Source organism: Furipterus horrens, unplaced genomic scaffold (assembly GCF_987537825.1).
Source record: "Furipterus horrens unplaced genomic scaffold, mFurHor1.1.pri manual_scaffold_7, whole genome shotgun sequence".
Classification (NCBI taxonomy): Eukaryota; Metazoa; Chordata; class Mammalia; order Chiroptera; family Furipteridae; genus Furipterus; species Furipterus horrens.
In genome coordinates, this window is record NW_028327177.1 from 133582621 (window position 1) to 133597734 (window position 15114).

Genomic DNA, 15114 nt, shown 5'->3' on the forward strand with positions numbered 1-15114 from the left:
TGATTCTTGAATTTTCATAAAAACACTGATTACCCACAGGTTAGACTAAGATGCTTCGCAAGTCTGGAATCTTTCGGGATTGTCCACAGTCTCACTAGTGGCCCTGCCCTCAGGGCCTCGGGGTCTCCATCTTTACAGCGGGGCGTTTGGGAAGCCTGGCTGAGGTCCCAGCAGGTCAAACACAGCACTGGACAGCAGCACTCGTGGGGTGCCCGTGTGAGCAGGCTTTGTTTTCATCTCCCACTACCCCTGAGTGTTGTTCTCGCTTGAGGCCTTCCTCTATCCCCACCTTATTTAAAACTCCCAGAATGAAGATGATTCCCCACCCCCACCCCGGGAATGACTATGACGCCAGGGGCTTTGCATCCTCAGCGCCCCTCAGTCCACAACCCCCACAGCACCTGTTCGATTGTAATGCTGCCTTCTGCATTCGTCAGCAGTATCATGAATGTTTTGGAGCAGTTTCCCTCCTAACAATAAGAACAGTGGGTCACAGTGGGTTTTGACCTTCTTTACCGTGTGCTGTATCCGACTTGCGCTGCAGAGCGGATGACTGGCCAGCCTTTTGTTCAGTACTAGTTGGACTTAATGCACATTAACGTTCAGTGTATCCTATATATTGCTAGAGGATATACAAAGCAGATGTAACTGATAGCAACCGTGAATGTTAAAGGGTAGCCCAGCCATCCCAGGGCTCGGGTGCAACCTTCCAGCACAGCATGGCTCCCACTGCTGAGGGGTACGAGCATTTCAATACAGACTACAATCGCTGGGCTTGCAAACGTCACAGTCATGCAAAACTTTGTTCTTTTTAATTCACGCTATTTTCAAAATCACATAATTCACATTCACATAAAATGTGATGGTGATCTAATAGATACACATGAGACACACAGAAAGGGTAGACTTTATTCCTGTTGCTAGAATCCAGAAGGGCTTCATTGGGGAGGTAGCATTCAAACAGAATTGTCTATTTCAAGGGTGAAGAAATATAGGCACAGTGGTGACAATGTGCATGGGACAACTTGCTGAGTGGTGGACACTGGAGTGAATTGGGGCATCAGGAGCTATATCTGAGGAAGGGTCAGGAACATATAAGTGCATTGGAAGATGGGCTGAAAGAGGAGACTGGCCTGGGCCATGAGGGCCCACGTAGCCTCAGAAAGTCTGAACTACATTCCAAAGGCAATGGGGAGCCATTGAATGTTCTTGAAGAGGGCAGTGACACAATGCATCAGTTCGTCCACAGAGCGCGAGATTGTCCCATGTAATAAAGGGAGGCAGATGTCCGTTGGAACTTGAAAATTCTCATTCTTCTGCTGTTTCTTGGATCCATAGACAAGTCACCAATGGTGGGCAGATCTATCAACATGACCTCTTGGTCCCTCAACACCTGGCGCAGCCAATATTCCTGGGAAAGAGCATTTGAGCAGGAAATATGGCATGGAAGCAACTCCCTTGCCCAAAGGAGGAAACGCCACCTGCCTCCCAGCCCCGCTTGGGGCTAATCAGAGGTGTAAAAGGAGGTCTGTTCAACCCACGGCAGTGAAAGCTTCATCTGTTAGAGACGCACATCGTAGACCAGTGGCGCCCTGGCCTTATGTGTCCATTGGAATCACCTGGGGAGCTTTAAACACTAGCGATGCCTGGCCCACGCCTAAGAGATTCGGATCTAATTGGTCTGGGATGAGATCTGGGCTTTGGGATTTTTAAAAAGGCTCATCAAATGATTGCAATAAGCAGCTACAGCAGAGACCCACTATCTGTAGCCCATTACTTTCTCCTGAGCACATTTTCATTCAGCAAACATCCATTAAGCACCTGCTATTTACCAGATACAGTGCAGAGCACATAAGAAAAATGCTAATAACTTACTAGATTAAAGAAAATCTCCTTCTAGGCCCTGGACAGGTAGTTCACTTGGTTAGAGCATTGTCCTGATAACTCCAAGGTTGTGGGTTTGATCCCCGGTCCGGGCAAATACAAGAATGAACCAATGAATGCCTAAATAAGTGGAATGACAAAGTAGTGGTTCTCTCTCTCTCTCTCTCTTTCTTAATCTCTCTCTCTCTCTCTCTCTCTTAATCTCTCTCTCTCTCAAATCAATAAATAGAAAAATAAATTTTAACAGAACATTTTCTTCTATCCATTACAATTGCCACATAGCATCAGGGAACACCTAGCATTGGTAGCTTAAGTATTAAATATCAGATCTTCTAATTCTTTGAATCGCAGATGTTAAGGGAGCTGTGTTATCTCTAATACACAGCAGAATGTTTCAGGCACTCATTTCTTCCCAGACTTTGCTGAAAATCTGGTCTTCTGCCCCACGAGGGCACCCATAGCCCTGACTTTCTGCTGTGACGGAAAGACCCTCAGAGCTCCTTATCTTGCAAGCTAGCAATCCTGCCTGCCTTCCCGTCACCACCCTTTGAAGAGCTCTTGCCCACGTGTGGATTTAGGAGGACTTCATGTCGAGAGTAAACAGCTTCTCAAGAGGGCCCCTTCTCAGCAGCCCCGGCCTTGCCAGGCTCCGGAAAGCATCCCAAGTCACGCGCTTGCAGAATGACTGGGAGCCTTTTGATGTCTGGCCTCTTTATCTCAAGTTTTCAACTTAGCTCAGTCTGGAGCAGTCACCTGATGACAGATGACACTGTTGGGCCTGAGCTGCCAGCAGCCGCAGGTGGCTGGACAAATGGCAGGGCAAGGGGTGGCGCTTCCATCAGGAACCGATTCGCAAACCTGGCAGGATGCTCAGCGGGGGAAGGGAGCAGTCCTGGGTCGCTACCCCATCTGTGCAGGATTCCTCTCCGCTCTGCCCACAGAAGTGACTCTCCGGCTTTCACTGTGTCCCCCGAGAAAGGGAGGGCAAGGAAGTTAGGCCAGGTGGGCACCTGATCCTGCTGCTTCGGCAAACTGCGGCTGCCCTCAGTGATGGGGGTCACCCCATCTGCGGAAGACAGATGAGGAGTCAGGGGTCAGAGTCACAGAGTGCCATTGTTTCAGAACAATGGGAGAGAGAAGGAGAGGGGATGTGAGTGCTATTTAAGTATTGTTGCATTCAGCACTTGCAGGGTGGGAGAGGAAGGCGGGGGGGGGGGCGCAGGGGGCAGGAGGAACTCTGCACATGTTCGGCTCCAGTGGTGGGGCCAGTGAGCTGCGCCCGAACCTCAGCGGGTCCGGGAGACTCTTATCATCCACCCTGGAGGGTGACCTTGGCTTTCTGCTGGGATCCCATAGTCACGTTCTGTGATAGAACCAACTGTAAATGCCACATCCAGCGACATGCACCCAACAGCCATGCCTTTGACCAAGGCGGTTGCTTCCCGGGAACAAAATCACAATTCGTATTTGAAATGTAATTAAATAGTAAAGGGACGCTGAGTCTTCTCTCTCCTCTGTTCTTCTTTCTGATAGGTAACAGAATTAATAACCCAGAACAAGAAAAACAGGAGGGGACAGAACAGAATGACCACAAGAACAAAGGCGAAAAGTGGTTATGGAACAATGAGAACAGACAAAACACATTCCCGGAGCAGAAAGAATACAGGGCAGGGGGTGACTGGGGTGGTGAACCCCTCAGCCAATAAGAGAAAAACAACTCACTAAAATATAGAAAGTAACCAACAGAAATTTATACAATATACACTTCCCCCCTAGTGCGGTTTGTTGCCTTAAGAACCAGTATCCGAGCCCCTTTCAGGTGGGAATTGGTCCTGATCTGGCTAGTTTCCCCTCTTGCTGGAGAGTCTCCCAGTAAATCAGTTGCTTTGCTATAAGCTTGCTGCCTTCTCCTGATTTTCCTGGATTCACACTTTCTCTCCTCTTCCTTCTTCCCATCTCTCCCCCAAGCCCCCAAATCTAGTGTCAGGAGAGGGAATCACCATGGAAAAGTCCTGCTTTGGGGCTCAGACTGGCCTGGTTTGCTATGGGTCCTCGGGGCAAGCTACCTGATTTTTCTCACTGCTCCTTACCTGTCCGAAGTGGGTAATCCCTCCCTCCTGGGCTCACTCTGAGGACCCGGGGAGGTCACGTAGTGGCCACTCAACAGCTTCCAGCTTCCTTGCTTTTGCCTTTCCAGGATGACCTCACAAGAATCCCTGTCCTATGCTTTCTCACCCCAAAGGGGATGCCTGCGTATGGACATACTGTAGCCAGGAGTGCATAGCAGGAGTTCCCGTGTTAGTCACGGTGACAGGGTGGGCCAGGGCCTCTCTCCTGAGCTTGCCTGTCCACAGAAGACAGGTGATGCCTCCAGGTGGGAAATCGCTGTAAAGTCCAGCAGAGCCCTTTCTGGCCGCAGCGCCCTAACTGTGCTGGTCTGTTAGTCACGGAACAAGCACTCATGGCAGTAGCACACACAGTCAGTGCCCATCCCTACGTGACCCCTCGCCGTCACCTTTCCCAGGCACCACTGCACAGCTGCCAGCTCCCAGCACCTGCCCCTCTCCCTAGGCTTTCTCTGTCGGGAGCCCACTCCCCTATGTGCATAGGGCAGGGCCCAGGGAGTTCACAGCACCCACCCCACCTCCCCTGGCAGCAGCAGGTCTCGGGATCAGTGGACAAAGGCCCACCTCCCATGTCCTCCATTGGAAAGACTGCCTCCCAGAGTCCCCAAGCCCAGTGCCCGCAGCCCTGACCTCCTGGGTCACACGCCCTGCATTGTCCTCCTCCCCTTCCCTGTCTCCCTTCTCCACTTCCAACTGGTGTTTCCTGGGGTCAGCGTCCCAGGATACCACTTGCACCCACATCTTTGTGAGGGGAACACAGCTCACACGGTAGAATGCCCACTATGACTCTGTCCAGGGGCCAAAAACAGAACAGAGGATAAGTAAGGGGCCAAGTCAGCCCTCGGGGAATGTAGATTGAGCTCTAATGCGGAGCTCAGGAGGCTGCCACCCGAGACCCATGCTGACTGACCAGCATTCCCTCCCCTCTCCCCGCACAGTGGCAATGTGGAGCGCGCTGAGTCCTTGCACGACAACACACTCACGCTGGTGGTGCCGCTGGTGCACGAAGTGGACACGTCCATCACCGGGTGAGTAGCCGGGCCTGGTTTGCCAGACACAGGTGCTCTGCAGAGGGCACTGTGTCTTTCTTGAGTTTGAATGTGTAGCCTGGAGTCAGTGGCCCCGCCCCCTTCTGTTCTTCCCAGCTCTGAAATGCAGGAAGAGCTGCGGCCGGCCCAAAGTGGCTCATGCCCGCCTCCGTCCTGATTTTCTTCTCTTTCTCTGCCACCTGCCCACTGGTGGATAACACCAGAAGTCTGATGACAAGTGTAAGCCCCTTAATTTCTTTGAACATTCTGTGCACCTTTAGATGCATGTATTCCCAGCCCCCAACCCCTTCCAGAGTGCCATATGGTAGCAGGCAGCATGATTCCTGGGATTAAAATCTCAGACAAAGGTCCTTGGGCCAGAGGGGTGCTGGTGTCCTGACCGGCTCACAGTCAGCATCAGCTTTGTGTGGCCCTGTTAACCCCTCTACAGAGCCAGCAGCAGCTCTTCTGGTATCTGTGCTGGTCTGCTGGGTGAAGTCCAGGCCTCTTGATGCTGCTGGCATTGTTGGAAAGCAGGGTTGCAGACCCAAAACCACCCGTGTTGGTTTTCAGCCAGAGCCCAGGCCTGGAAACCTGAGAACTCAGTTTCTGCTTCCGGCTTCAGGAGACAGAGCACATCCCTCTTGGAGAACAGGAATAGGATTTGCACAATCTGTTTAGATTAAATGAGGATCCATTGAACCCTTGCCCCAGAGGCAAGCTGAGCTTTCTGGAGTTTCTCATTTTTCAGTTCAAGAGCTCTGGGCCCTGGCCTTGGCTCGAAGTAGAAACACTAATACATCGCAGAAGGGACTATTGGCCGTAACAGCTCGCGAGCTGCTGGGTGCCGGGAGTGGGCAGGCCTGCGCTTCTGGCATTTTTTTGTCACGGTCTTCAGACATGAGGCATCGGTGGAATATTATTTGCAAATTAGCATAGATTTGCCTTTGTCCATGGCTCTATTTTTAACCGTATAGTTTATTTACTTGTCCCACCAGAGGGACAGTGAGAATGTGCCCCGGACCAAGCCCTGTCCTTGGGGACCAAAGAGAAAAGCCCTGGCGCACTTGATCCTGTTGTCAGGCCCTGGGAGGCCTCTTTGTGAGGCGTGAACAGCCCCTGATGAAGCCATCGGTTAAACAAACTAGCCAACCTCTGATCTTTCCAGGAACACACAGCAGGGCGGGCATAATTATAGGAACGTATTCCTGCCATTTGATAACACTGGGACTCGTTGCATTCCTAAAGGAACGCACTTAAGGTGAAAACAGATGAGCTGCTGTCCATTCAGACTCGGTACCTCAGTTCTTACATTATCAGTGTTTAGGCAAGTGAGCAAATCCATCATTTGTCTGGAAATTTAAGTGGATCTGGGCCTCGTCTGGAAAGCGCGCTATAAGCTGAGCGTGAACTCTTAGTCACGTCATATGAAGCCACTGTTTGAATCTGAAGGAAATGCTATTGGTGAGCAGATTGCACTCTTAAGACTTCATTTCCAACAATTCTGGTAGTTTGACAAATTTACATTCTTAAATGAACCTGTCACAGTGTGGGATATAGAATGCCAAATACATAATTCCTTTATATTTATTTCCTAAAAGCTTGCCATGATCTTTCTCACTCTACAGAAAATGTTTCACAAAACAGAACATGTAGAATTTTATAATCCAGTTTTAAAAAAAATGAAATCAAAGCAACCATAGCCTTCCTATTCATTTTAGCAATGCAATCCCAGGACATATTTATATACATTATTTGTTGATTTGACCTAGATGAGAAGTCATTATTGGAAATGTCAGTTTAGAAAGTATAAATCAGGCTTTGGCTGTGTCCATTTACAGGAACGAGAAGTAACAATTCCAGAAGGAAAGCAATTGGTGGGAGACACTGGGGACAGCCAGGTCCCAGAGACAGATGTTTGGGTTTCAGGCTGGGAGTGACCATGGGTTTCTTGCCCATGGGCTGGGATGACCGATGTCATGGTTTCCTCTTTCAGAATCATGTCTCCAACCTCCTTTGTGTATGGCGAGTCTGTGGACGCGTCCAACTTCATTCAGCTGGATGATCTGGAGTGTCATTTCCAGCCCCTCAACGTCACCCTCCAGGTACCCACCCTTGGAGACCGTTTCTGTCATGGGGGAGACCAACAGAAGGGCCCATGGGCAGTGTCTTCTCAAAGGCAACTTAAGGGCCAGGCTCTTTCCAGGAGAAACTGTCCCCGGCCTGGTTGGCTGGAGTGTAGCGTAGGTGTGCATACATGTTTTCTATAACCACACACAGAATTAATTCCTCCCCTGTCTGGCACTCCACTGTGTAGACCCCTCTGCTTTTCAGCACCTGGAAAGAGAGCTGCATGATGACTATCAGCTAGCTTTCTTCTAGAAGGCCACTGGATGCTGAGTCCCAGGCCAACATCCCAGCCCAGACGACCCCCTTTCAGTTCTCCGTCAGTCTTCACATTTGGGGCAAGGCAGCCTCGAGGATTGGCTGCGTCCCCTTCTTCCTGGGCTCCCCATGCTGATCAGCTGGGAGCCCACTCCTCCCCCCCCCCAAGGGCAGCCTTTCACAAGTGAGGTTTTACATGAGCAGAGCAGTGCAAGCCCCTGTAAACTCCCCGGGGGAGGAACACGTGCGACCCCCTCCCTGTCACACCTGCCATGGACTGTGGCCATCATGAAGGACACCGTTTCTTCTCTAAGCTGGGGGCAGGGGGACTCTTTCTGAAAGGGCCACAGGGTAAGTATTTTAGGCTCCACCTGCCATACAGTTTCTGTAGCAGCTAATGAACCCTTGGAGCACAAAGGCTGTCCTAGGCGATCCAGACACAAAGCTGTACCGATGGACCCTGACATTTGAATTTTATAGCATTTTCACATGTTGTGAAATGGTACTCTTTTATTTTCCCCCCAACCATTTAAAAATGTAAAATCATTCTCAGCTCGCACTGCAGGCCATAGTGTGCCGATCCCTGCTCTGATATACAGATCGCAGGCCAGCAATGTTCACCCAAGGATGTGTTTATTGATTTGGGAGAGAGAGGAAGGGAGAGAGACAGACAGACAGACACATTGATTGGTTGCCTCCCATACGCACCCTGACCAGGGATCAAACCCTCAACCTTTTGGTGTATGGACAATGCTCCAAGCAACTGAGACACCCAGCCAGGGCCAACGTGATACCCTTTGAATATAAACCCAGAGGGGCCTCGGCATCATCCAGTCCGTTCTCTTCAATTGACAAACAGGGAAATGTAGGTCCAAGCGGGAGAGGACAGGCTGCAGGGCCCGGAGCTGGGGAAGGCAACCTGGGGCCAGGACTAGTCCAGCATTGACAGGACACCCCTGTGTGGCCCAGCCCCCTGCCTGGACCTGGGGATGAAGGGAAGGAGGAGGAGATGGGCCCACCTCTCACGCAGTGCACCGGAAGGTAATCTACATCCCACATGGACCAGAGCTCTGCCCCACCCCCACTCTATCCTTCCCCATGGAGAAGGTCTTTCCTGGTCTGGCTGTCACTACTGTGGCCAAATAATTTTTATTTTCTTTCCCTGTGGCCATTCCTAGGTGGACCAAGGGGGTGACAATAATGAAATGAGGGTCCAGAGAACAAGGCAGTAAAATATTTGTGGGGTCGCACAAACAACGGTCTTTCTCCAAAATGTTCTCCTAGGCCAAAGACCTCAGCAACCATGATGAATAGCACATGTCTCCGGCTTGGAGAGGACACGCCTCCTGGCCAGCTAAGCTCAGCTTTCAGTCCCCATGTTTGATTTACGGGGGAAAGGAGGGAAATGGGGTTAGATCTGCCTTTGAGACCAGAGATTGCTGTGAACAGGATCTGTGTTTCTGAATTGCTTCTCAGAATCCACTTATTTTTCTCCGTTGCTTTTTGTAATGGGATAGAAAACAAAGACAGACCAGCTGGAGTTATTTCACTTTTCTTAAATCACTTTTATTTTAATTACTCACTTACTCTTAGAGTTTTGTTGTTTGTCATACAACAAAAGAGAGTCACAAATATTATTTAGAAGGGTTCACATGACACATGCCGTGGAGTGAAGAGAGGAGATTTGAGAGGAGAACGCAAGAAGGAAGAACAGTTATACAAGATACAAAAATGTTCTTATCACCCTCTGAAAAGAGAAAAATCTGAGGGTCTGTGGTTGAGGGTCTGTGGTTAAGTCCTGTTTCTCTGAAGGCGTTTTTACAGGGAGCATGAAGTGTGGTATTCAAGGCCAAGAGCTTTGTAAACATCTGACCTGACATGGGATACGGGCTAGAGAATCCAGGGCCCCAGAAGGAGTGAGTGATGGACAGGCCCCTTAGATAAACCTCCTGATTATCAGTTGCCTGAGAAAGAACAGGTTATTCCGCCAGGATTAAGCGAGGTGGCTGGGAATGTCAGGAGGATGGTGTGAGTCACTACTTAGGAGATTCTCCTGTGTTAGCGAAGCGGACAGTTTCCTTGAGCGTTCTCTGACGGCTCATTTTCTGCTATAATTGTCATTATGATGACCATCTTGCAGGAAGGCTGTGGACCATGTTGATGATGAAAATGACCAAGAGTTGGAAATAATGGGGGAGGGTGGGGTTAGGAATATGGATAAATCACTTCTGTTTTTCCTTATTCTGGCAACATCACTCCTGAAGAAGAGCCCAAGACTTTTTATACAGAGGTGTTTCTGTGTCTTTTAAAAGCTATTATTCAATAAGCTACATAAGTGTTTAAAGACTCTACTGCAAATGCAGATGGAAGAAAGGCAAAAATACTAAGTTTTCTTAACAGAAAAATAATATGTTGAGCAATGATAGGCTTTTTTTTTTCATCAAGAGTTGATCATTTCCCTCACCTGAAAAATAATACAGATGTTGCACAAAACATTTGCCAAGAATCAAATGTTAAGACATTTGTTAGAAATAAATTAATGTGGTAATTAATACAAGCTCTCACATCTCTCTGGCCCCGATGGTGAGCTAGTGCAAATCAGGATCATTTTCTTCTTTCCTTCCCCCACTCACGCTTTAGTTGGGATTTCCCAGACATACCAGTAGGTTTCCTCTCAGCTCTGTGTTCTCACGTTTCCCTTCAAATTAGCTATTTAAATTGTGGTTGGATATTCCTTCCTTTTCTTGTATCTTAGGGTTGTTGTTTTTGGTGAATTTTGTTCCTTTTGAATCAAGAGTTGGCAATGACAGCTCATCCGCTCTATCATTTTTTTTGTCTGTTCTTTGAAGCAGAACCAACTATTGCAAAAAAAAAAAAAAAAAACCAAAAAAAAAAAAAAAACAAAGACACGGATTTCTTAGGGAAGAGAGCTGGCTGGCGCTAGATCCTTATAACGTTCTGTCATGTGTGAAGACCTGCCTAGATTACCAGCCCGTCTCCTTGCTTTGCCCTTCTGACCTGAGCTTCAGAGACGCCTCGAGCCCCTGAATTCTCTCTCTAGTCCCCGGGCTGCAGGGTAGCATTTCCCTTCTTCCTCTCCCTTGCTCCTAACTCATCTTTTAAAAATTAAATGAATGAATGAATGAATAAAATCACATCTTTACTGAGATATCATTTACATACCTTAATGTTCGCCCATTTAAAGTGTACCATTCAGTGATTTTAGTACATTTACAGAACTGCGCAACTATCAGCATAATCTAATTGTAGAACATTTCATCACCACCCCCAAAAGAATCTCCGTCTCTATCAGCAGTCACTGTAACTAATTACTTCCAACTTAGTGGCTTAATGCTGACCCTAACCCTGAGGACACAAATGTATCATCTTCCATTGCTGCAGCACGGAAGTCCTCGCTGGGTCTCCCCAGGCTAAAAGCATGCTGTCAGCAGGCCTCTAGGGGAGAAGCTGTCTTCTTACCCTTTCCAGCTCCTCAAGGCTACTGCTCTCTTGGACTCAGGGTCCCCTTCATCCTCCAAGCCAGCAATGGCTGGCTGAGCCCTTCTCACAACACATCTCTCTGATGCTGACTCTGTTTCCCTCTTCCCTTGGGATTACATTGCGCTCACCTGGATAATCCAAGCTACTCTATTTCTAAGGTCAGTTGATTAGTAACCTTAATTGCCTCTTGCCATGCAACATAACATATTCACAGGTTTCAGAGATTAGGATGTGAATGTCTTGGGGGACATTCTTCTGTCTCCCACACGCCCCATCTTCCCTACACCCCAGCACTAGGCAGCCGCTAACCTGCTGTCTCTACGCATCTTCGCGTCTTTATTCTTCTCCTTCGTATTCCATTCTTCGCTGGAGTTTCATGCTCAGCCTTTGCTCCATCTCCTTTCCCTTATCAGTCTCTTGGTGGCCACAGCCTGCTCTCTCATTTCTCAGGAGATGGTGGGCTGCTGGAGATAGAAAATAGGGAGGACTGTCGGGTGTTGGGGGGAGCGAGAGGGCTGACATTTTAAAGACCCAATGCTGGGACAGGAAAGAGATGCCCAGCTGCCATCGAACGCTATGCGCAGGTGATTCCCTCCAAGTGATGGAGAAACCAAGTCAGCTGGATAGTGTACTGAAACAGCCCTTTCTGTAAGTTAGATTATTCCGTTTGGGGACAACCTGCTTTGTCTTTGAGGGTCTCACCTACCTCAAACTGTAAAATGAAAGGTTTGACCAGATCAGTGGTTCTCAAACTGTGGTTCCTAGGAGCTCATTAGAAATGCAAATCCTTCAGCCCATCCCTACACACACACACACGCACGTGCATCCCAGACCTACTACTTCAGAGACTCTGGGCATGACACTCCCCCCATCTATGTTTTAACAAGGCCTTTTGGTTATTCTGGTATATGCTAAAGTTTGAGAACCACTGAACTGGATTATGCCTGCATTCCCACAAGTGTAATAGTCTATAAGTACATTTCTAGGTATATAAAAATAAGTAATTTTTAGCAGAAAGAGGAGAAGAACATTGAAATCTATCATTTGATATTTCACTTTAAGTAATGACCTTTTAGATCCCAAACCCTCGGCTCTGTGTATCGCTTCCCAGAACTTTAGGGAATATATTGTATGACCTGAAAGGAAGATCTGTATTTCTGTTAAAACTTGCTGTGTGTGTCACACCCACAGGTCTATAACACGGGGCCGAGCACCCTTCCTGGGTCATCTGTCAGCATCTCTTTCCCCAACCGACTGTCACCTGGAGGTGCAGAGATGTTTCACATCCAGGAGATGGTGGTGAGTTCTCCTTTGTTTCACTGTGGCTTTCAGGCTTGAACCAGCTCATTTACATTTTGTATCCTACCTGAGGGACCAGGAAGTTAACTTGTTCTAACCTTAGGGAACATCTGAAGAAACCAGGAGACCTGTAACACCCAAATTTCTACATTGACAATTTGACTAATGCCATTAAAAAGACCTCTTTGGGGAGAGGGCAGGGTTTGTTATGAACCTGACTTCTGAGATAGACTTGACTGGTTCTGGAAACTCCCAGCAACTGTCTGCAGTCTTGTGTGTGTGTGAATGCATTTTTCTGCAGAAAAGGGCCACAGCATTCATAAAGATCTCAAAGGCCCGCTGATGCCTAGAGGGTGAAGCATTGATTCATAACACGTAACTGCAGGTTGACACCCAAGGTTATGCAGAACATGCAACTCTACCTGATCCAAAGTCAACTCTAGATGGTTTTGCCTCAACAACAGCTTGATAACTAGCATGGGGTCTCTCCTACCCACCTCTTGACTTCCTTGGTTTCCCCAACATCACATTTCCTTGGTTTCTCCTTTCTCGCTGGCTTTTCTCATGACCCCAACTTCCATAGGGCCCAGGGTCTTCTTTTTTCTACACTCAAGTCTCAGAGATCTCGCCCAGACTCGTGACTTTATATTCAGTCTGTGCTGAATTCAACAAATAACTTGCTCTCACCATCTGCCAAGCTCTGGGTTACTGTGGGGAATCAAACAGACAAAATCATCATCGTTTCCAGGCCTCGTGTATACTCAGATGGAGAGAGACAAATGATATACAAATAAGTAAAACATATTCTACTACATGATGGTAAACATGGGGGGGGGGGCGAGGAATAAAGGAGGCAAGGGCTTGAGTGTGGGAAAGTTGTACGTAGTTTTAAGTAATCAGGCCAATCCTACTGAGACCTTCACTGGGGAGGGAGAAGGGGGACTGAGCTGTCTCAGGAGTTCACCATGTGATCTTGGCATGTAGAGGCCTTGCCAAGTGAGTGTTTTCTCAGAATTTCCTCTCCTTGATTTTAGCCCTGCATAGTTTCTCTGCGTGGAGACGCCACCTCCACGCTGCCCGTGCGTAAGGCCTAGCGTGGACATCCAGGATGTGTGTGTGCTCATCAGCGCTCACTCTGGGGGAGCTTTCTGCCTCCAAGGGAATCACTTACTCCACTGGCAACAGCACTTGACAGTAACACTGATTTTTAAAGCTGGGGGGTTGTGAGGGCATGTTTTGCAGGAGAAACATCCTGGGTTTTATGACTTGGTTGTGCACGGAGGGTAATTGCAACAAGAAGTCTCCCCTGCAGCAGCTTGCTGGAGGCCAACATTTAACTTGTCCACAAGCCAGGCCTGGCACTTAAAAGCGGCCCAGCAAATAACCCAAAGCAAAATGGAACAACTCACTTTTCTTTCCCTCAATGTCTGCTACTCTCCCCAGTGGTGAACACATGTTTTGTTTTGGTTTTTTCCCTCCTCCTTGACCCTCCGTTTTTTTCTGTAGAAATTCAGGACTCACCCTACATCAAATCAGCACTCATCCTGGGTGGGAGGTTCCTGTTAACAAAACGTCAAGGCTAGGAACCCTCCACAGGGTGCAAAGTCCTTGGGTAATGTGCGTTCTTTTCCTTGATATCCTGTAACGAAATGATGTCATGTAGAGTGAACTGTTAATGACACAGATTATGTTATATGATAAGGGGATAAGAGAAGAAAGGGGAAAAAGGAAGCCCCTCTCAGCAGGAGATGGATTTCTAGCCCCGGGGTGGATTTGGGGATTATGTGATCTAACCCTCTGCCTTTGAACAGAATACAATCAAGACATCTCCCCAGGACAATAGAACTGTGTTTCCAGTAAGTGCCCTTAGTTGAGCCATTCTGGTACCACTTGATGTCCATTTTTTATGACTGTTCTCAATTCTTAGTGCTCTAATTTTTTTTTTTTAAAATTATTAATTTGAGAGAGAGAATGAGAGGGAGAGAAACATCACATCATTGATTGTTTCTTATATGTGCCCTACGCGGGTATCAAACCCACAGCTTTTGGGGTATAGGGATGACACTTGAACCAACTGAGCTCGCTGACCAGGTCCCTCTCTGACCTTTTCTGAGCTGAAATGGAAAACAGTTGCCTAACTCTGTGGACAAGCTGAGCTGTTACTTAGTCATTTTTCCCACTCTTCTTCCACAAAAGATCACAATTGGTTTAATTCTCTTTTTCCCATCCTAGGCCATTCTCTTTGCTCTCTCCATAGTGTCCAAATAAAAATTCAAAACTGAGCACCAGATACATATGTCTCTTTATCCAACCTCTCCTCCTCAGGCAGACAGAACCTGGTTTACCATTTGAGAACTTGCTGACTTCCACTCCTAATTATTTCTCTGCATAACTCTCAGAGACATCCTGAGGGTCTCTGAAAAAAAAAAAAAATCAACAAGGAGATCTTAATGGCCAAAACCACAAGGTCCAAAACCCTGCTTGACCTCCCACCCACCTTTCAGGCTGATATCCTCTGCCTCCCACCTCATCCCTGACCTTGTCTTCCAGCCACTCTGGACCATGAAAACTGCTGACCCACCCATCCTGCACCTCCCTGGACCTCCTGACCTTAATGGTTTTTCCCTCCCCTCTGGCTGTGGAAAACCCACTCATTCCTCAAGACACAATTCACACATCCTCTGTTCCATCAAGCCTGGCAGATGACTTCCTATAGCTAGTCCTACCTCAGGGCCTTTGCACCTGCCTCTGCTGAGAACACGCTTCCCCTAGATCTTTGCATGGCTGGCTCCTCATAATGCAGGTCTGAGCCCAGAGTTCACCTTTTTAGGCAGGTCTTTCCTGAGCACATTAGCTAAAGTTACAAACCTCCATCCACTCTTTGTCTCATT

General features: G+C 48.1%; 1 protein-coding gene across 1 annotated transcript in view; it reads left to right on the plus strand.

Moving 5' to 3' along the window:
* ITGA9 (integrin subunit alpha 9) overlaps nt 1-15114 on the plus strand; it is a 293781-nt gene that overhangs the window by 238563 nt on the left and 40104 nt on the right. The window contains exons 21-23 of the mRNA XM_090284501.1: nt 4949-5038; nt 7035-7143; nt 12116-12223. Of these exons, the coding sequence (XP_090140627.1) occupies nt 4949-5038; nt 7035-7143; nt 12116-12223 (307 nt within the window). The remainder of the gene's footprint in view (nt 1-4948; nt 5039-7034; nt 7144-12115; nt 12224-15114) is intronic.